Source organism: Megascapheus bottae, chromosome 22 (genome assembly GCF_031878675.1).
Source record: "Megascapheus bottae isolate mThoBot1 chromosome 22, mThoBot2.hap1, whole genome shotgun sequence".
In the NCBI taxonomy this organism is placed as follows: domain Eukaryota; kingdom Metazoa; phylum Chordata; class Mammalia; order Rodentia; family Geomyidae; genus Megascapheus; species Megascapheus bottae.
The window spans coordinates 22509072-22531966 of record NC_143530.1 but is presented as its reverse complement, the minus strand read 5'-3'; the positions used below and the strand labels follow the sequence as shown (position 1 = coordinate 22531966).

At 39.6% G+C, this 22895-nt stretch overlaps 1 protein-coding gene across 1 annotated transcript in view; it reads right to left on the bottom strand.

The window, feature by feature from the left end:
• Kif13a (kinesin family member 13A) overlaps positions 1-22895 on the bottom strand; it is a 168118-nt gene that overhangs the window by 66915 nt on the left and 78308 nt on the right. The window contains 5 exon segments of the mRNA XM_090356335.1: positions 675-787; positions 1662-1796; positions 4075-4162; positions 8111-8291; positions 9236-9328. Coding sequence (XP_090212461.1) covers positions 675-787; positions 1662-1796; positions 4075-4162; positions 8111-8291; positions 9236-9328 — 610 coding nt within the window.

Genomic DNA, 22895 nt, shown 5'->3' with positions numbered 1-22895 from the left:
GACAGCATACTGTAGACTACTGTAGACTAAGTTGCTGACTGGGAGCTTTGGTCTGTCTGCTGTCCTCTGCCCAGTTCCATTAGGATCGGATTACAAACTGATAGCGTAGAATAAATGTCCCAATTCAAAATCTGAAGCACAGTTTCTACTGAATGTTGGTTGCTATTGAACTACCACAAAGTCAACCCCCCCACAAACTGAACCACCTGGAGTTGGGGGACCGTCTGCATAGGATACACATAGGTGTTTGTACCATTTGGGGGCAGGAGTACACTGCATGGCTCTCCATGGCAGTGCCTGAATAGAAATAGGCTGTTGTTCTGCTTCAACCCAGTTTTCCTAAAGTGACACACATGTTTTAAAAACTACATTGTCGGGCCAGGAGTTTGGCCTAGTGGTTAAAATGCTTGCCTAGCATGCATGAAGACCCGGGTTCGATTCCTCGGTACCACATACATAGATAAAAAGCCAGAAGTGGTGCTGAGGCTCAAGAGGTAGAGCTCTAGCCTTGAGAAAGTCCAAGGACAGTGCTCAGGCCCTGAGCTCAAGCCCAGGACTGGCAAAAAAAAAACTACATTGTCATCAGAACCCTCTGCAACAATCCCACTACACGGGAAGGAAGCCAAGATTAAAAAAAAAAATACCACTCAGCCCGATATTCCCCAGGTCCTTACTTGTTGATGTTGCTGCCTTCTTTCAGTCGCTCCCCTGCAGCTCCTGTCTTGGAAACTCTTTCACTCCCAGCCAGGTCTACTAGGCTCACCTTACTGACTTTCTCTCCTGAGTTCTAGGTGCAGGGAATAAGAGAGAAATGATCAATATCCATGCAAAAAACACACAGGTTTCTACATAGAGATGGGGGCTGAGACTGACAACAGAGGATGACTCACTCCAGTAAGTGGCCAGTTTAAATGGTCCAGAGGGTTCTTTGAATTAGCAATTAATTTTCACTATCAAATTTAAACTGTGGTGAAAATGTAAGTAATTTGTTCTCTAGGTAGAAACACTCAGCATTCCAGAACATAAGTGAGAAAGCTGGAGGTTTTGTGTGCCTCTGAAGAAATACTAGCGCCTAATGTGGTTTTCATCATAATAACCTTCCACAATCATGACACAGATTTAGATGTTTTCTGGGCAATTTTAAGCATGAAAGGATACATATGAAAAGTGGATAGGGGTGCTGTCATGCTAGTTGGGGTGTTTACCTACAACATTTAGTGTGTGTGTGTGTGTGTGTGTGTGTGTGTGTGTGTGTGTATGCGCTCACCAGTGCTAATACTGGGGCCTAGGGTCTGCACTTCAGCTCTTTTGCTCAAGGATGCTGCTCTACCACAGCTTCACTTCAGCTTTTTGTTGGTTAACTGGAGTCTTATAGATGTTCTTGCCCAGGCTGGCTTTGAACCTGTATCCTCAGATCTCAGGCCTCCTGAGGAACTTAGCAATATAGGCATGAGCCATCAGCACGCAGCTCCAATATACAACTTTTAAGGAAGAAGATTTGTGGAAGGAAAAAGACTGAATAAATGATTTGAGCAGGGTAGCTCATCTAATAAGTAGGCACAAAGTAAGATTTCTGGCCTCTGAATCCACGGTTGAAACACATCCCGCATGTAGACCCTCTGAGCTCTTCCCACCCCAACAGGTTCTGACCGTTCCCTCACCCCAGACTGCAGGTCATAAAGTGTCTGGGTGATTATGATGTTGAACACAGCATGGGAGCGGCTGCTTTCTTCATTCATGTTTGTGGCAGCCACCGTTCGAGACTTGTTTCCCTCAGACATCAATGACTCAATATCCTAGAGGCAAAGCATCAAGAAAACACCATTAACAAAAACACAAGAACACAATTTTGCTCACAGGTGTGTGCATTCAGTATGGTGCCTCTCAGGCCTTGCTCACAGCCTTCCATGAAAACTTTCCTGTCTTCCCCTCATAGAGCAGGGTTCACAGCTTTCAGGTGTATGAAGGTCACCCACAATTCTTTCAATTCAACAGCTGTCCTTTTTCCCTGTTAAAGACTCTTCTTGATAAGTTTCCAGGAGAGCTAGTATTCATCAAATACTCCAGATATACAAGAACAGTAGTTATCTCATTTAATTCTAACTCTCCTAATGTCTATCGGCCTAGAATAGCCTTCTCCCACCTGCTCATCTGCTTTGCTTCTCCAAGAAAAGTAGCTTCCCGAAGCAGGGGATTCCCCTACATTCTTTTTGTACAGTTGTTCCTATACATTGGAAGCCTTGGGCACTGATGAAATGTTGGCTGAGTGAATCTGCACTGGTCTGTTTTTGAATGCTGTGGGGAAACTCGAGCAAAATGACTTAATGGAAAGTTTTCTTTGGCTCATGGTTTCAGTCCATCATGGAAGGGGGCATATAATAGAGCCAAGCTGGTCACATCAATGGCACTAGGATAAGTTCTTTTAGTGGGCATTCTCCTTTTTTCCTCTTTATGCCATCTGGGATCTCAGTGCATGGCTGGGTACTGCCTGTGTTCAAGGAGAGTCTTCCCCTTTTCAGTTCATACTCTTTAGGTATGGGCTCAGAGAGATAATCATTGGTGTCCTTTACAATCTCATAGGTGCTACTTACTCCAGTCAAGTTAACAATCAAAGCTAACCAGCCCAGAACCTTAGGAATGAAGTAATTTTCCAGGTTTCACGTAGAAACGGGCTTAATTTCATGGCAGTCAAATAAGTTTGTTTTTTTTTCCCCCTGTATCTAATCAGAGGCAAGACTTGAATGAAAAGGAAGAGCTCCTTGGCTCTTACAAGTAAATGACAGAGTGCCACGGACATTGTGCTGGGAGCAAGACACATGAGTGAAGGTGCTGACTTAACACCTTTAAATCAGCAAATTTCCCATTTAGAATCTCAGTGTTTTTTTTTTTTTTTTTTTTTTTTTTTTGCCAGTTTTTTTGCTTGACTTTAGGGCCTGAGCATTGTCCTTGGACTTTTCTCAAGGCTCTACCCTTGAGCCACAGCACCACTTCCAGCTTTTTTCTATGTATGTGGTGCCGAGGAATCGAACCCAGGTCTTTGTGTATGCTAGGCAAGCACTCTACCACTAGGCCAAACTCCCGGCCCTGAATCTTAGTGTTTTTAAAGTGATGACTGGGCCCTGTTTCTAATTTGAGAAACATGTATGCATATTTTTATTTAAGTCAGCTTAGGTTAATTTTAGTCATACCAAGTCTGAGGTGATTATGGGCCAGCCAGTTACATTCTTTAGATAGCACAAGTAAGTACTGGGATATTTTTCCATTCATATATTCACTCACTTGTTCATTCATTTACATTCTTTAGCAACAGAAATAGTAGTTTGTTTATTATGAGACTTCCAAATTGATGACTATGGAAGTAAGAACAGAACATTGAGTCCTGCCATAAAAATCCAAGGCAGGGGCCGGGTGAGGTGGCTCACGCCTATAATCCTAGTTACTCAGGAGGCTGATATGTGAGGATCAAGGTTCAAAGCCAGCCGGGCACAAAAGAATCTGAGACTCTTATCTTCAATTAACCTCTAGAAAACAGGAAGTGGGGCTTGGTTCAAGGGTAGGGTAGCAGCCTTGAGCTGAAGAGTCAGGGACAGCACCCAGGCCGAATTCAAGCCCCATAACCCATTAAAAAAAAAAAAATCCAGGGCAGGGAAAGAAAAACAGGTCAGTCAACAAAGAAAGGAGGCTAAAGACCTTGTCAACAGAAGGGGTTGAATTAACCACCAAATATTGTAGAATCTATCTCCAAATACATCACTTAGGAAGAAAAGTTTCAATGAAGGAGTAGCAGTAAAGGTTCTGAGCAACCCCAAAATTCTGGGCCTTTGTCCCCACTGTAAAACCTTCATGGTGAACTAGCCTGAAGAGTTTGATTAAATGTCATTTCCTGCTAAAGTACCATAATTTGAGGCCATGGAGTACCAATGAACTACCATGAAGTATCCACATGTAAATATGTTTCATACCACTTATACATTCTGACTTACTGCCAGGTGGTTTTGATTTGCTTTTGTGGTACTGGGAATCAAATCCCAGGCTTCATAAACATGCAAGTCATTTTATAAAGATGATACTTACCTCAAAACTAGTGACAGCCAGTTGAGATAAACCATCTACATAAGGTCCCAAAACTTTATGTTCTCGAACTTTAAGAGACTGCCTACTCCTACAGAGAGAAATTTTTAAAAAAGAATGAATCAGACAAAAGTTGGAAACTTTTTTTAAGCTCAGAAACTAAAATTATAACTTTTTTTGATTATTAAGGAAAAGGGTTTTGCCATATACTGGTAGCTATAATCCTAGTTAGTCAGGAGGCTGAGATCTGAGGACTGTGATTCAAATGCAGCCTACGTTAAAAAAACAACAACAACAAACGTCATAAGAAAGTCCACCAGAAAAACCAGAAGTGGAGCTGTGGCTCAAAGTGGTAGAGTGCTAGCCTTGAAAAAAAAATAGTTCAGGGACAGGGCCCCCTGGTCCTGAATTCAAGCCCCATAACTGACCCAAAAAGTGGGGGGGGAAGAAAAAGTGTTTTAAAGGTTACTTTATTTGGATTAGCAAAATAGCATTCCATATGCGGGATATTTTTTATGTTCTTATTTCTATTTAAAGTAATGTACTATTTTTGAAAATTCTCTCTCTAGTCCCGAACTAAATGGCCAGAGCATAGTTAGATGGGGCTAACTTGTTTTAATAGATGAAGGAAGAAGAAAAAAAAAAGGAGAGGGGAGAAAAGGAGGAAAAAGAAAAGAGAGGGGAAGGAGAAGGGGGAGGGAAGGTAAGAGAAAGAAAAGAAGAAAGGCAAAGAAAATTTTAAAAAGAAGCATAAAAGGAAAAGAAAAAGGCCAAAGAAGAAAAGGAACAAAGGCAAAGAAAGCAAGAATATGTCAGATTACATTTAACCTTAAGGCTATTTTAAAGTAAGTGCATTCTTAGGAAAAATAATGCCTTTTTTTTTTTTTTAGCAAATACTGAACAAGTAATTTTAACTTTACATCAAGCTCTATTGATTTATGTTGCTTCTTTTTTTTTGCATTTTTAATTGTAATTAGTAAAAGGGTTACATGATATTTGCCAGATAGAAGGTGCATTAATTCACGTACATTGATACCCTTTCACATGTCTTGGTATCCATTTCCCTCCCCCCCCACACCTCCCACCCGTCTTGGTTTTCCTCCTTTCCCTATCAAATTTCAAATAACCAAATACAAATAAATTCAATATATCAGATAACAAAGTGAGATACTATAACAATATGAGATAACCAAGGGACAGCAAAGGAGATGAGAGACAACATAGTACATTAAGGACAATAATCATTCATTGTATGGCTTTTGTTTCGATATCCTGGAGGTCCTTTCAATTAGCTTCATACTATATGGCCTTATGTATCAAGATTTTGTTCTATTGCAGATCTCTGCTAGTAGAGCCCAAGGTTTCTACTGATTATGATGAATGAGGGAAACCATTGAGCCTAAGTTCCTTTGAGTCTGGCTTACTTCACTTACTATGATTTTTTCTAAGTCTTTCCATTTCCTAACAAATGGGGCAATGTCATTCTTCCTGACAGCAGCATAGAATTCCATTGTGTACAAATACCACAACTTGTTGATCCACTCATCAACTGAGGGACATCTAGGTTGGTTCCATATCTTTGCTATGGTGAATAGTGCTGCAATGAACATTGTTGTGCTAGTTTATGTTGCTTCTATCTGGACAATTTTATATAGAAAAGGAGATTACATTCAACAGTTGTAGCAGCTGATATCTGTATTTAGAACTGGTCCTATTGGTAATGAGTTTAGAACTCCTTTGAATTTTTAAATGGCAACTCCAGTTGGGAACCCATTTGAACTGTTAATCAGACAACTGAGAATACAGGTAACATACATAAACATGCTATATTGTGTATGTCATACTTTACATAGCATTGGATTTTAATCATCTTTCAAATTAAGAGTCAATGCTTAGCATCTCTCAAGTGGAGAGAAAAAAGAACTATAACCATAGAATACTTCTCAAGTTCTTGGATTATATCCTAAGCACTTTTGCTTATCTCATTTATTCTGACAACATGCAACCAAGTAGGTTTTACTGTGTTGGTGGATGAAGAGTTTAATGTAACAATAAGCAGTTCCGCTGGACTGGAGACAGAGACAAAGTGCCCATTTTCAAGACAGTAAGTATGAAGCAGATGATCCAGAGCTCTTGGCTTACTGTGCTTGCACTGCTGAGGTTTCTATAATACCATCTACCAGCGAGAAAAAGTGAATGGATTTTAACATCTGGAATTCTTGCCCACTGCTGGTGGGTAAAGAAACTATTATAAACACTTTACACTGTTTTATAAAGTTTGGGGCCCCAGTGACTTGTACTTCCACTCCTAGATGTCTTTTCTAAAAACTCTGACTGTGTGCCAGGAGATTGACCAAGAATGCTCAGAACAGTACTGTGATGGTGAAAAGTGGAAACCACATCCTGGGAAAGGGATAAATAGAGTATAATCATACAATGTAATTAAAAATTAATGCATTAGTACTATAAAAATGAATGGACGGAACTGTAGCTCAGTCATAGTGCACTAGCTCAGCACTGTTCAATACCTACCACTGGGGTAAAAAATAGTTGAGTGTAGCAGTACATGCCTATATTACACACTTAGAAGCTGAGGCAGGTGGATCACAAGTTTGAGGCCAGCTAAAGCTACACTGGGGGGTGGAAGAATAAATTATTGGAAGGAAAAAAAGCAAATCATATATATATCTCTATATACACACACACATGTATGTATATGTGTATATATGTACTATGATGCTGTTCATGAAATTCCTAATAGCATTTATCTTAGGAAAGGGTAGCGAATGGGGTAAAATCTAAGAGGAACATATAGGAAGCTTTAAAACTCTGGAAAGGTTCCATGAATTATGTCAACTGTGAATACACAGTTACTAATTTTATTTTTTATACCTTTTGAGTGTTACATTTGTTTTCTAGGCATTTAAATAGCTAATAACTATTTAAAACAAATATATATAGTCCTAAGACTGGGTCACTTCCTTAACCCAATCATTTTGATGCTGTGCCCTGATTTTATTGAAAATCACACGGACTTGTAGGTATTTAGAAATGCTACAGGTTACTTAAGAGGCTTAAGGAACTTAAAACAGATTTCCAATAGCACGAGAAGGTGTTCATTATGTCACATGATAAACTCAGGATACCGAACTACATTTACTGAGTGATTTTAAGATATAGACACATCCACGTAAAACAGAGATGTGAAGCACAGGCACCAAATTAACAGTGGTTATTTTTGAGTCATGGAGTTAAAGTTCATTTTTATTTTTATTTGTGTGTGTGTGTGTGTGTGTGTGTGTGTGTGTGTGTGTGTGCCCTAGAGTCCCAAGGAAACTATGACCGAGTACAAGGAAAATGACTAATTCCAGCAAAGAAGTACTGGTGAGTGCTTATCCTATGTCTAAGTAAAGACATAGGATCATGAGCGTCTAGCCTTCTGCAGTAATCCTGTCAAAAGACAGGAGGGAGTACTGTGTGTACTTATTGCTTCCTGATAGCCTCTTATACACCTTTTGGAATGTACCCTTTTAATCTGTTCCTGTAATTTCCTTAAGCTAGCCCCAGGACAATCTGAGCCTATAAAAGTAGAGGAGGGAAAAACATCAGGTTCAATCATGTCTGTAGGTTAAACTCATTTTTTGGCCCCATGTTGGTACTGGAATATTATTTAATACTAAAATATGAGATATTATTGCATTTCTTCATTCATCATCCCAAGATACAAGATGGAACTGACATCTCTTTAAACTATATTTTCTAATTTTTCCACAAATATGTATTTTAAAATCAATACAAAGTAAAAACGTAAATGGCATGCTTTTCTAGAATCAAATGCATCTAGTTTCCATTCCCTAGTTTTGAAAATAATATAGATGCTTGAGTTTCACCCTGGGTTTACTAAATGATTCTGTGTGAGTGAAGCTGAGGTCAGTACACCTTCTGCTTACTTTACTCAGAAAATGAACCGACAACATAGACTATGTCTTAAGACATTTTAGGATCTATTTCCCAGCTTAATTTTCAACTACTAACTTACCCTTTAGGGTCTAAAAGATCCCGAACCTTCTCATTGTAAATTTCCATATAGGACACTTCAACTTTAAAGGTTTGTGACTCATTTTGTTCTATAGAGATCCTTTTAAATAAAGCACAGCAGAGCCTTGGAATAAGGCCCAGCTGCTCAGCATGGCCCATCATGGAGAAAGATTTTCCTGAACCTGGAGGGGAACAAAAAGAAGGAAGAAAGGGCAGAAAAATCAGCCTGCAATGTGTCAACCATACAAACTATCTTCATCTATCAGTCAAAGTCATATGGGGGGAAAAAAAGTAAGAAACCTGTTCCTCAAGCTGAGGTCTACAGACATCACAATTATTGCTGTTTACATCAAACTCACACCTATCAGACTGAGACCCAGAAAGCCCCTTCCTCATAGATAGATGTGTACAAATGCTACTGCTAAAGTCACAAGCACTGAATGTTAAGAATCATAAAATAACTATATCAAGTGGCCAGAATGATACATTACTGAATATAAATTGTATGTATATACTATGCCATGCTTATTGCTTATACCCTCCTTGTGTTCACTTGGATAGCATGTGATTATGAAGCAACATAGCTTTGATTTGGAGAAAGTCAAGGTCAGAGTGCTAATGCTTAAGTAACTGCTAGCTTGATATTCTGCCTGTTCCAGCCAACTGCTCCAACCATTACCACTTTTGTACCCCAGTGAAAGTCCTTAGGAGGGGATAGTTCTAAACATCTTTCTGTTGTTTTCATTATAACATTTATGCTGAGAAACTTGTGAATACCTGTCTAGCTCAAATGAAGGTTAAAACTTTAACGTGAGAAAATGACACTTAATAGATTGACCCTAGCTTTGCTCATTAACATTGAAATTATTCGATAAGCACAACTATTACACCTCCAAAAAGTAGATTACTTTTAATCTGACACATTTTTCTGTAGCTTCTCAAAACTTTTTTTTTCTACTTTGAGACTTTAAGAAATATGTAGTCAGGCCTAGAGGTATATAATTCAGTGGTGTAGCTCACACTTAGTATACATAAGGTCCTGAGTTCAACCTCCAGTACAAAAAAATAAAATAAAAATAGAAGTACCATTTAATGTTACTGACTGTAATAAAAGCAGCATTTTTACCTGTTTGTCCATAGGCAAAAATACAAGCATTATACCCCTGAAAAGCCTTCTCAAGAATTCCTTCCCCAAGGCACTTGAAAACCACTTCTTGACCTAGAAAACAAGACAAACAAAAAACTGAAACGTAAGAAAAAAAGATGTTTTGCCTTGATGCAGCTATATTAAAAACATTCTGTCAGACCTTTCAAAATATTAGAAGTACATTACTTCATCTACAGCTAAGTATGGAGAGCTTAATATGTAATACATTCATCTTATTCAAAGATTTATTATATGTAACCCTTTTAATTTAATTTAATTTTTGCCAGTCCTGGGGCCTGACCTCACAGCCTGAGTACTATTCTTGAGCTTTCTCAAGGCTGGCACTCTACCACAGTACTGCTTCTGGCTTGTTCTGTGTATGTGGTACCACGGAATTGAACCCAAGGCATTATGCACGCTAGGCAGACACTCTACCACTACGCCACACTCCTGGCCCTTACATATGGTCTTGACTAATCAGAGTATAAAAATAATGCAACGAATCAAAATAAACTTTCAGAGCAACACTTTTACATTCTCCTGCATGCACTCTGCAGCTCCAGTGCTATAGAGATGCTCCATCAGGCCCATGTTAACGCCAATTGGGTTTAAATCTTTGATCTGCTGAGTGTTTCCCTGCCTTGGTTTTATAATATCCCTCCATAAAAGAGTGGTGCCACAAAAGCAGGGTAAAAGTTATGGCAATCCTCTCAAGCCAACAACAGAATGAAAATTTTAGCTATGTTGAAAGGCTGCTTGTCTTTGATGGTGAGTGGCCTCTGTTACAGGAAAAATGAATCAAGCATCTAGAGTAAGTACTAAACTCTGCACCCTGAATGTATTTGCAGTCTTTCCTTGCTGTCAAGTCTCCCTGGTTGCATGTACTAACCGATATCAATAATCTACTATATGCAATTTCATATTGTATTTGCTCAGACTAGTTTAAAAATTCATGAGTTCCAGAGACCCTCCCGTCTTAGCTTCCCTGGCAACTGGGACTTCAGGTATGTACTACTACACCTCACTTGAAATTTTATTATAGATAGGTATCTCAGAAAACTTATGATTCTCTACTGTTTCCCTCTGACATTTTCCTGGACATCGAAGCTTCTTTTCCATTACCAATGAGTCATATGGAAGCATCATTCAAACTTAGTTTAGGTTTTTCTTCAGGACTTATTATTTAAAAATGTCACTGAATATAAATTGTCTGAATTTCCCATCTGGATACAGAACTTCCAAAGAACAAGAAGCACGTCATACACATTTGTATATCCCCAGTCCCCTTAGTACCAAGCAGTCATTAGTAGAGTTTCAGAAACACCCATGTCCACACAACAGAGCAAGGCCAAATTCTCTTACATAAACCTCCCTTGTTATTCAGCAGCTCTTCTGTTCATGTGTTATGCTATGATAGAGCAAAGTAATGTGTAAAAGTGTAACAAACTTTCAAACCACATAAGGCAGCATTTACTACCCTTAGAAATTAAAAACTTTTCTACATTCATCCCCAGTCATCCAGAGAATTAAAATTATACTCTCCTTCATTCATGTTCCTATAGTCAGTCCTTAGGACATGCATTACATAGTGTCTGCAGAAACTACTGGCTTGAGTGCCAGTTTCTGCAATGAAACAATAGCACCCTGATGTCAGAGACCATAATCTCTTCATCTCTATAATCCCAGGGCTTACTGCAAAATGCTTGATACCTGCTCAAACAATGAGTCAGTTTAATCATTTTATCCTTATGACATTTGAAAATTCTTTTTTTTCATATATTTTTATTGTAATTAATAGAAGGGTTACATGATATTTGCCAGATAGATGGTGCATTAATTCCCATACATTGATACCCTTTCACATGTCTTGGTCCCCATTTCCCTCCCCCCCACCCCCACCTCTCATCTTGTTTTCCCCCCTTCCCTATCCAATTTCAAATAACCAAATACAAATATATCTGATATATCAGGTAACAAAGTGAGATACTGTAACAATATGAGATAACCAAGGGACAGCAAAAAAGATGAGAGATAACATAGTACCTTAAGAACAACAATCATTCATTATATGGCTTATGTTTCTATATCCTACAGATCCTTTCATTTAGCATCCTACTATATGGCCTTTTGTATCAAGGTTTTGCTCTATTGCAAATCTCTGCTAGGAGAGCCCAAGGTTTCTATTGATTATGGCAAATGAGGGAAACCATTGAGCCTAAGTTCCTTTGAGTCTGGCTTACTTCACTTAATGTGATCTTTCCTAAGTCTTTCCATTTCCTAACAAATGGGGCAATGTCATTCTTCCTGAGTACCTAGGAATTACCTTAACTAAGAATGTAAAGGACCTTTTTGATGAAAACTTTAAAACCCTGAAAAAGGAAATTAAAGCAGAACTGAGGAAATGGAAAAACCTCCCATGCTCCTGGATTGGAAGAATCAACATCGTGAAAATGACAATCTTGCCAAGGGCTATCTACAAATTCAACGCAATACCCATCAATATCCCAATGCCATTCTTTAAAGAAATAGAAGAGGCAATCCAAAATTTCATATGGAATAATAAAAGACCCCGTATAGCAAAAACACTTCTTAGCAGAAAGAACACGCAGGAGGAATTTCAATACCAAACTTTAGACTCTATTACAGAGCTATAATTATCAAAACAGCTTGGTACTGGCACAAGAACAGGCCTGAAGACCAATGGACTAGAACTGAAGACCCAGATATTAAACCACAGACCTATGGCCACCTAATCTTTGACAAGGGAGCCAAAAAAATAGAATGGAAGAAAGACAGCCTCTTCAACAAGTGGTGCTGGCAGAACTGGTTAAGCACCTGCAGAAAATTAAAGTTGGATCCTTCTTTGTCACCCTGCACTAGAATTAACTCCAAATAGATCAAAGACCTCGAGGTAAAAGCCGACACTCTGAAAACTTTACAAGAAGGAATAGGAGGTACACTAGGCCTCCTTGGCACAGTTAGAAACTTTCTTAATAAGGACCAAGAATCACAACAAATCAGAGAAAGGCTGGATAAGTGGGACTGCATTAAACTGCAGAGCTTTTGTATGGCAAAGGATATAGCTAGTAAACTAATTAGGAAGCCTACAGAGTGGGAGAAGATCTTCACCAACCATACAACAGACAAAGGCCTCATATCTAAAATATATCAACTCAAAAAATTGAATCATTCCAAAACTAATCTCCAAAGTAACAACCATCCCATTAAAAGATGGGCCAAAGACTTAAAGAGAGTCTTCTCTGAAGAAGAAACAAAAATGGCCTATAGACACATGAAGAAATGCTCCACATCTCTGGTCATAAAAGAAATGCAAATCAAAACAACTCTAAGATTCCACCTCACTCCACTTAGAATGGAAAGGATCAAGAAAACTAATAACAGATGCTGGAGGGAATGTGGCCAGGAGGGATCACTACTACACTGTTGGTGGGAGTGCAAACTCGTTCAACCACTATGGAAAGCAGTATGGCAGTTCCTCAAAAGATTAAACATAGAGCTCCCCTATAACCCAGCAATTCCACTACTTGGCATTTACCCAATCATCCAGAAACAAAGACATACTAAATCCGTCAGCACAACAATGTTCATTGCAGCACTATTTACCATAGCAAAGATATGGAACCAACCTAGATGTCCCTCAGGTGATGAGTGGATCAACAAGATGTGGTATTTGTACACAATGAAAATTCTTTCACATTCAAAATTAACATACAATAAGCTTTTCTGTTATATATTTTCTTTTACGCAAAGTGGGATCTGATTTTTTAAAATTGTATTGTCAGGGTAATGTTCAGAGGGGTTACAGTTATATTCATCAGATAGTGGGTCCATTACTTCTTGAACCTTGATACCCTTTCTCATGTTTTTGTCCCCCTTTCCCTCCCCCATCCCCCTCCCAATCATCTTGTTTTCACCCTTCCCTTCCCTACTTAAAATAAACAAGTAAATGGATATACAATATACCAGGTGACAAAGTCAGATACAGTACCAAAATGGGATTAACCATGAGGGGGAAAAAAAGAGACTGTCATATAGTATGATTGCAGAATTTGACCTTTCATAGAGTGTCAACATGTAAAAATGAAATATCTTTAACCACTAGGCCACCAAATATCATAATTTGACAAGATCAGATATTGTTGGTTTGAAGAAATGGTATTTAATAAGATTTTTAAAATTGCTACCATAAAGGGGTTACAGTTACACAAGTCAGGTAATGAGTACATTTCTTTTTGATCCCTTCCCTCACTGTTGCCCAGTTTTTTTTCTCCCGTAGTCCCTCCAAGAAATTGTATATATTTTTTAAAATTTAGAAATATTATTTGTCTAAAGTGCTGGCAAGAGAATGAGCAGACTTGACTATCCTTATGGTAAACCTACAATGGATAATGCTGACATTTTAACACTGTATGCACCTACCCTAGAGACAGACTCTCACAGGACTCTGTCCAAGAATGTTATAGCAGCATCTTTTACAATGGAATCAAGCTAAATGCCTACAAGGATGTAAATGGATGCCTACTATGTAACATGGAATATTCCAAATTTACATCATCTTATTTCTATTCCTTCTATCATCCTAGCACATAGTCAGGTGCCCAGGAAACATTCAAAATATGTGGATGAACTATGTGGCTTAGAAAATGGATATAGTCATAAAAGTCCTGCCACAGGTTTGTTATGAAGATTGCCTAAAGATATGTTCATACATGCATGTACTCCAAGAATAAGGCATTGCCAATATTATCCACTACATGTACACTTGACAAAGTGCTCTTATATGATAATAAAATAAAATACAGTCTGTGCTCACTGAGCAAATATCTGACCAATAACTTCCACAGATATCAGTCTGTCTTTCTTCCTTCCTTCCTTCCTTCCTTCCTTCCTTCCTTCCTTCCTTCCTTTCTTTCTTTCTTTCTTTCTTTCTTTCTTTCTTTCTTTCTTTCTTTCTTTCTTTCTATTTTTTGCCAGTTCTGGGACTTGAACTCAGACTCTGAGCACTGTCCTTGAGCTTTCTCAAGGCTAGAGCTCTACCACTTGAACCGTTGCACCATTTCCGGCTTTTTCAATGAACCCAGGACTTCGGGTATGTTAGGCAAGCACACTACCACTAGGCCAAACTCTACCCAGCCACATCAGTATTTTTGCTCCCATTTTTCTCCAAGCATCTTCCTAAATCCAAGATATTTTCAAGTCCCATACCAAACAAATGGAAGATCTGCTATCTACAGCTGAGTCTTATCTCACAGAAAAAAAAAAAAAAGAATTCAACTCAGCCTTTACTCAGTTTATTAGAATTATTTGTGGCCAGTCTCAAGTGCCATCCAACCACCTGCTTAAAAATAAAAATACCAAAAAATACATGGCTCTCTTGGAACAAGCGGATAAATAGAAAAATCTTCCACGCCAGGCAAAGAGTCTAGTCTCCAGGATGAAGTGTTGTAAGTAAGGGACAGTGAAGCTACCTCAGATTGTAACTCATGATTTGTTTGTATTTTGTAACCTGAAACAAAGGGAACAAAAGTTCATGTGTTTCAAATTTAGCCCCCCCCCCCTTCAACAGGGTTGACAGGCAGGACCTCTAACCAGGCACCTAAGCAGAGCTCTCATTCTAGCTGTGTCTGTCACAAAAGCAAGTATGGCCAAGTGTGCTTGGGCTTACCATATCATGCCTTCTGCAGTGTTACAAAGCAGCAAGAAGGGCCACTGCAGATATGGCCTTCCCAACCCCTGTGAGACACCAAATTTAGATTCTTTTGACAGTTTTTCAGCAATTCTCTTAGAGCAATACAAAACAGACTAAGGCAAAGAACTTGAGGTGTGGAAAGGAATCAACTGCAGAGAAGCCCTGTGATGAGAGATGTAATCATTACTTCACAGAACCAGAGGTCTTTAGTTAATCAAGGCTCTATTCCTACATCAGAGATCACTAACCAATCACGACACTATTCCTACAACAGAAAGTGAAATGTAATACTTTTGAAGCCGTGTTTTTCCCTCGGTACAAAGGGATTTTTAAAAGTAAAGACTATTACTTGATGTAGAAAAGATAATCAAACATACTCGGATATGTACATTAAAACTGCATAAAATAGTTGGGTACTGGTGGCTCATGCCTGTAATCCTAGCTACTCAGGAGGCTGAGATCTAAAGATTGCAGTTGAATGCTAGCCTGGGCATTAAATTTTATGAGACTCTTATCTCCAGTTAATCACCAGAAAGCCACAAATGGTGCTGTGGCTCAAGTGTTAGACTTCTAGCCTTGAGCTGAAGAGCTCAAAGACAACGCCCAGGTGACACAACGGACAAAGCCCCACAACTGACAAAAAAAATCAAAAAAACAAAAAACCCTGCATAAAATAAACCAAACCAAAAATTCCCCCAGCATATAAAAATAAATTTTAATTTGGCCCATGTCCAAATTATTACAAATACTAAGCAGGGCATGAAAAAAACCTATTAAATTTGAATTTATGTTATGAAAGAGAAGCGAAAGAATCCATCTTTACCCACTGTCCTGTTTGCAAAACAATTTACATACTTGATTATTTTATGTTACTGAATGGTCACAATGCCAACTAAGGCAGGTATAAGTTAGAGCTGGCAGGTGACTGGGGCTTTGAAAGACTGAGTCATTTGTTCAAGGGCTCACTCTAAATAAATGCAAGCAGGATGTGAGTCTGCCTGTATCAGTCACTGAATGTTTAGCCTGGTATTTTCCCACCATCAGGAACTCATGCTATATGACATTGGCAATTAGCTTCTCCACCTCAGGTTTCCACAGAATGTTCTAAAAACCCCTGGAACTTAAAACACTGCATTAGTTACTTCTCCATTTATTCTGAACTACTTTACTGTGAGCTCCATGAAAACAGGGGTAGTTGCATATTTGTAGTGTGCATAGCAACGTGGCAGGCATTTTTAGTTCCTGAATTACTATTATGTTGACACCAAGGTTCTCAGATTGAAATATTTGAAATTAAGGGTCCCTTTCCTCATTAGTGATAATTATATTGTTAAAATAACTGATTTTGGTTTGGTTGTGTTAGTTTACACTTTGGTTGTAGTACAATTGTTTCTGACATTGGAAGGAGCACCAAAAGAATATAACAGGCCTTTGTCAAATAAGCGACTGGGAAATTGAGTGTGCTAGTGTAATATATATGAATTAACTGAATCATGTGGTGAAACTACAAGTTGGAAGCGGGCATGATGGCTCATGCCTGTATTCCTAGCTGTTCAGGAGGCTGAGATCTGAGAATCACCAGCCCAGGCACTAAAGAACATTAGATTCTTATCTTCAATTAACTACTATAAAACAAAAACAAAAACAAAATTGGGAGAGGGGCTGAGGCTCAAGAGGTAGGGCAGTAGCCTTAAGTTTTCAGGGATGGGTTGGTAATGTTGAGCTGAAGAGCTCAGGGAAAGCGCCCAGGCCCAGAGTTCAAATTCCACGACCCACAAAACAAAACAAAAAAACTACAAGTTGGGGCTGGGAGTTTAGCCTATTCGTAGAGTGCTTGCTTAGCATGTACGAAGACCTGGGTTCAATTCCTCTGTACCAGATACATAGAAAATGCTTGAAATGGGGCCAGGAGTTTGGCCTAGTGGTAGAGTGCTTGCCTAGCATGCACGAATACCTGGGTTCGATTCCTCAGTACCACATACATAGAAAAAAGCTGGAAGTGGTGCTGAGGCTCAAGTGGTAGAGTGCTAGCCTTGAGAAAGTCTAAGGACAGTGCTCAGGCCCTGAGTCAAAGCCCAGGACTGGCAAAAAAAAAAAAAAAAGAAAGAAAGAAAATGCTTGAAGTGGTGCTGAGGTTCAAGTGGTAGAAATCTAGCCTTGGAAAAACCCAAGTGCTCAGGCCCTGAGTTCAAGGCCCAGAACTGGCAAAAACAAACAAACAAAAAAACCCCAAAAAAACTACAAGTTACTCTCTTGCTGACATTGTCTCCTCCTACACATCTTACCAATAAATACACAGGGATAATAATAATAATTACTATTATTATTCCTTTCAATTTCTATTAGAGTGTATATATATAATTTTTTAAAGTCAAGTTCTTTAAATTAGTTGTGCTTTACTAATAGAATAACTCAAATTTATCCAATATAACAAAATTTTACTCATAATTATGAAAGAGAAAAAAGCTAATAGAACATGAAAAAGCAAGAAACTATTACATTGTGTTTCTAAGAATACTTTTTTCTCATTTCCAACCTTAAATACTAACCCAAGGCATCATTAATAAATGGATGAAATATAAAGTACAGATATTTTCACAAACCTAAGATGAGTTCTAGAGAGAATGGAATACATTTTAACTATAGACTCATATTTCAAAGGAAATTCATTCTCCTCAAAGGTATGTAATAATGAACATTTCTTTTTTCTCCTCCCTCTTCCCTTTCCCCTTCCCCTCCCCCTCCTCCTTCTCTTCCCTTCCCCTTCTTGCTGGTCCTGAGGCTCGACCTCTGGGCCTATAAGCTGTCTCCTGAGTTCCTTTTGCTTAAGGCTAGCACTCTTATCCACTTTAGCCACAGTACCACCTTCGGCTTTTTCTGTGATATAATTGGAGATAAGAGTCTCACAGACTTTCCTGCCCTGTCTGGCTTTGAACTGCAATCCTAAGATCTCAGCCTTCTGAGTGGTTGGGATTTCAGGTGTGAGCCACTATTTACTCACATTAGTATTATTAAATAGCTATTCCACTTTCCATTGAATGAATAACAGATGCAATCAGTTCCCTACCACAGATACTTAGATGACCCTTAATTTTTCTGAGCTTCATATCCTTGCATTATCTGGGTGTCCTTTCTCACTGCCTTCAGAGGAAAAGCAAACAGCTGGCGCACTGATGGCTCATGTCTGTAATCCTAAATACTCAAGAGGCTGGGATAGGAGAATCCAGGTTCAAAGGCAGCCAGAGTAGGAAAGTCTATGACATTATTATCTCCATTTAACCAAAAAGTTGTCAACAAAGCTGGACTGAAGTGGTAGAGCACTAGCCTTGAGAACAAAAAGCTCAGGAATAGTACCCAGACCCAAAATTCAAGCCCAAGGGCTTAATACATACATACACATAACACTACCACCACTATCATAAACAACAACAAAGAGCTTACTAGGTTATCTGAGCAAAGCAGGAGATGTAGGAGCCCCATTTTCCAGTACTCTCAATATCACTGCTTATTCTCAACCAACTTAGTTTCCAGAAGAAAATATAAGAGCTCCTTTTGTACTGTTAACCTCCCTTTCCTGTTTATTGCTCATTCCTAGTTAGTCTTTAGTAAATGGGTTAAGCCCTGGCTACATTTTCTAAGTCAGTTGGTATGCCTACTCTTTTCTTATTACTTATTTCTGGGCACCAGTGATTCATGCCTGTCATCCTATCTGCTCTGGAGGCTGTGGTCTGAGGGTCACAGTTCAAAGCCAGCCTCGCAGGAAAGTCTGTGAGACTCTTATCTCCAACTAATCACCAAAAGATTGGGATCAAGTGGTAGAGCACCAGGCTTCAGTCAAAGAGTTCAGGGAGAGCACCCAGGTCCTGATTTCAAGCCCTAGGATTAGCACTAAAAATAGGAAGGAAGGAAGAAAGGGAGGGAGGGAGGGAAAAAGAGAAAGTTGAAAGGGTTAGTTTTTAAAACAATGAAACAGTAAAATTGTGAATTGCAGAGTCTACCAAGATTTTTCTGGGGCCATTTTAGCTGTGGAGCCCTGACTAGAGTTATACTTAACCAACACCTTCAGGGTACCTCTGTTTTACATTAGTAAAACAAGAACGGCTGCAAAAGTGGCCCCACCTCACCGTATTGAAAACCTATATATACACACTTGAAAAAAATCATTTTCCCCAAAGAGTGAAAGCTTTTTAGACATTCTATTCTATTCACGTCTGGTTTTTCAGTGTAACAGTTCCCTTTCTCGACACAGGAAAAAATGACTTGCCCAGTTTTCTGAACCTTGGTTCAGAAAGAACAAAAAAAGGAGCTGTTTATGATGGCTGGTGGGAACCAGAGAATTCAAACAGTGCATGGGAGGATCTCATAAAAGATGCAATATCCCCACCCTAAATGTTTCCCAACTACAGTTTATAGTCAAACTTAGCAAAGGGAAGTTTGTCTAGGGGAAAGCAGAGAAGCCAAGTTCAGAAGTCCTAGGAGAGGGAAGATCTCCAGTATCTGTTTCTATCCCAGACACTCAAAGAGAAGTCCCCATCACTGTGAAACTTTAGAGCTGGTGGCTTGTCAGCAGGAGCAGTGCCAGGAAGGAGACGGCTACTCAACACACATCAGCTCCTGTGCTTGGTGTGGTGAATGAACAGGGCAAGCCTGACCTCATTGTTAACAACCCTGACCACGATGCCAATTTCATCTGGGGTTTATAATCAGACCTCCTATAACCATGTGGACAAGTCATAAAACACAATGCTGGAACAGCAAAGAGAGCTACCCTATGGAGTTTCTGCAAGCAAAGCCACTGACCTGAGTCACCCAGCTCTGAGTCACATATGATACAGATCTTTACAAAGCTAACACCCTGCGTCTTCACGCTTGTGCAAAACCCATCCCTGTGGGGACAGCAGCAGAGGACTCGTACCTACTATGTATATATAGTAGGAGTGGGGAAACGAGCAAAGCACTGAAGGAGAGAAACTGAGAATAAGAGAAAAGGCACCAGTCATCAATATTGCCAAATATTTCTTTACTGAAGACGTAGAGTGGGCCAAGGTCTAGAAAGCGGGAGAAACAGGATGGCATAAACCCTGTGCTGTTTACAATGTGCATCAGTAAACAAGGCAGACACATACAGATCACAGCTGAATAAATCTCTAAAAGCATGGCAATGCATAGGCTAGACCTGATAGAATATGTGCTTTCCAAAAGAAATAGTGGAAGAGTATTTATGATTTGAATATGGTAAGTTTGAACTTTCAATGCCCTCAAAAGCCCATGTGATATAAAAGGCTTGATCCCCAGGAAGTGCTACTGGGAAGTGGTAGAATCACTCGAGCAATGTATTTGAAGAGGGTTGTGGTGGTGGCTCCTCCTTTTCCCCTCCCTGCTTTCCTCTTCCCTCCCCCTCTCTCTTCCTTGCTATGCCATGGTACATTGTCTATCACAGGACAGACCAAGGCAGACAGGCGAATCAACCCTGACAGGACCATTTGAAACTATGAACCAACCACACCTCCACCCCCAAGAAAAAACAACCCTCTTTTCTTTTTTTTTAAATGTTTATTCATACAAATTTATTCAGATGCAAATTTATGAGAATTTTTCTACCCTGTTTGCTACATTACAACTCACTCTTAGTATTTTTTTTTAATTGTCGGGATGATGTATAGAGAGAGGGGTTACAGTTACATTTGACATTCGTGAGGTGGTAGGTACATTACTTCTCACACATTGATACCCCTTCTCATGTTTTTGTCCTCTCTTCTTTTTATGAGACAGTTATTTCAAGAATGTCACTGTAGTGACAGAAAGCTGATCAATACAAACACAATCAATAATCTGATCAGTTTTCTTCCTTTTCTCCCAGCATCTTTTCTTGTTAGGTGATGGTGGCAGTGGGGAAGAGGCTGTGCTCTGTATCTGTGGCTTGGAATTCCTGTGGGCCTCCACCTTTGTAAGGGTGTTTTTCCACTTCTAAGCAGGGCTGACAGCCACAGTGATTTTGATGAGTCTGAGCTTGGCAGGTGGCCTAGCTCCAAATCAGTGCACCTGGACAGTGCAAGACTAGACAGGTCCTCCACACACACCTCAAGGGATAAAGGATGCCTAAGATGGATGAGGTTTAAGTGAATTTCCTTCTTAAAGAATATGGAAATACAGCTCTAAAAACTTCTCATGCTGGGTGTCTTCACATCAGGTTTGAATTAAAATGATAAAAAAAAAAAAAACCAAAAAAACAAAAATCACGACAGAGCTCAAATAAAAGGACAAAAATTCTTTAAGGCTAGATTTAAATTAAATGTTAAGTTGTAATTTTTTTTTGTCAGTCCTGGGGCTTGAACGCAGGGCCTAAACACTTATCCTTCGGTTTTCTCAAGGCTAGAGCTCTACCACTTGAGCCACAGCACCAGTTCTGGCTTTTTCTATGTATGTGGTACCAAGGAATTGAATCTGGGTCTTCATGCATGCTAGGCAAGCACTCTACCACTAGGCCAAACTCCCAGCCTTAAGTTGTAATTTTTAATCAGCTACAGCAGTTCGCCATGCAGGAGTCTGGTAAGGAACCGGGGAAACTGGGCCATGGGGTAAAGGTAAACAGTGGGACTATTTTTCCATGGTGCATTCCAAGGGCTATCAGCATTGCAGTTCTTCTGAGTGTCACTTGCACAGCATGGCGTGGGGTGACTCAAGCATATGGTTGTTTCCAACTGTACTGAACTGGGCAGGAGCTTGGTCTTCTCTTTTTTGTTGTTGCTGGATGAAGAGAAGAGGCTGACTCACTGAGGAGGGGTCAGAAGTCACACAACTGCCTCCTGGCACTGGTGGCAAGGATGAAAGAAGAAAATGGAGTGGCCTCCACTGTGAAGTTGCTGGAGTGACTCAGAGGTGGGTTGGCACATACAACAACGGCAGACAGAGGAAATGTCCCCTTCACTTCTGCCTGCTCGATCGATGGCACTTCACACTGTCTCTCCGATGAAGTAGCAGAGTTGGCCCAGCCTCTCTTCTGCATTGTGTAGTACATAGTATTTATAGCAATTGGGAGTTAAAGCAAAGCCCAGAGCAAAGAAATATCTTCAGGACTCCAGGGAAGAACTGACAGGAGGGAGAAGGCTTTAGTAGCATTCATGGCTGGGTTCCAGGCCTGAACACTCCAATAGAGTTTCTTTAATACAGTCTCTTTTTGGAATGAAGAAAGAAATGCCTGGGACAGGAGGAGAATTCACAAAGTTTTCTCTAGCAGGCATCATTGTCCTTAACATAGTCCACATTTATCCCTGCTTTTAGCTTTGTCAGAGGTGGTGAGGCCTCTCTAAACCTCAGTTTTCTCATCTGCCAAATAGACAATAATCGTTTCTATCTAATTGGGTGTTGCATGATCACATTACTCACTGTGTGTAAGAGGATTAGCATAGTGTTAGGAACTTTCTGCTCAAATTACTGCTCAGGACTATATTTCATATTGTAGCTACTGTTTTCCACTCCTATAAATACATGTATGTCTGGTGTTAGCAAACTCCTACAACCTGGATACAGTCAGAGAAATCGAAGTATGAAAGATGTTAAGGTTGAGCAGAATGAAGGGAAATAGGAGTAAGAAAGAAAATAAACATACATATGACACACAAATGCACATACAGAATATATAACAAAAATAATGTACACAGCAGGTGCTGGTGGCTCACTGTAATCCTAGCTACTCAGGAGGCTGAGATCAGAGGATCTAGATTTGAAGTCAGCATGGGCAGGAAAATCTGTGAGAACCTTATTTCCAATTAACCACCAAAAGCCAGAAGCGGAGCTGCCTTGAGCAAAAAAACTCAAGGACAGCATCTAGGCCCAAACTCAATCCCTAGGGCCAAACACATACACACTCTCTCTCACACACACAGCTCCACTTCCAACTTTTTGGTGGTTAATTGCAGATAAAGAGTC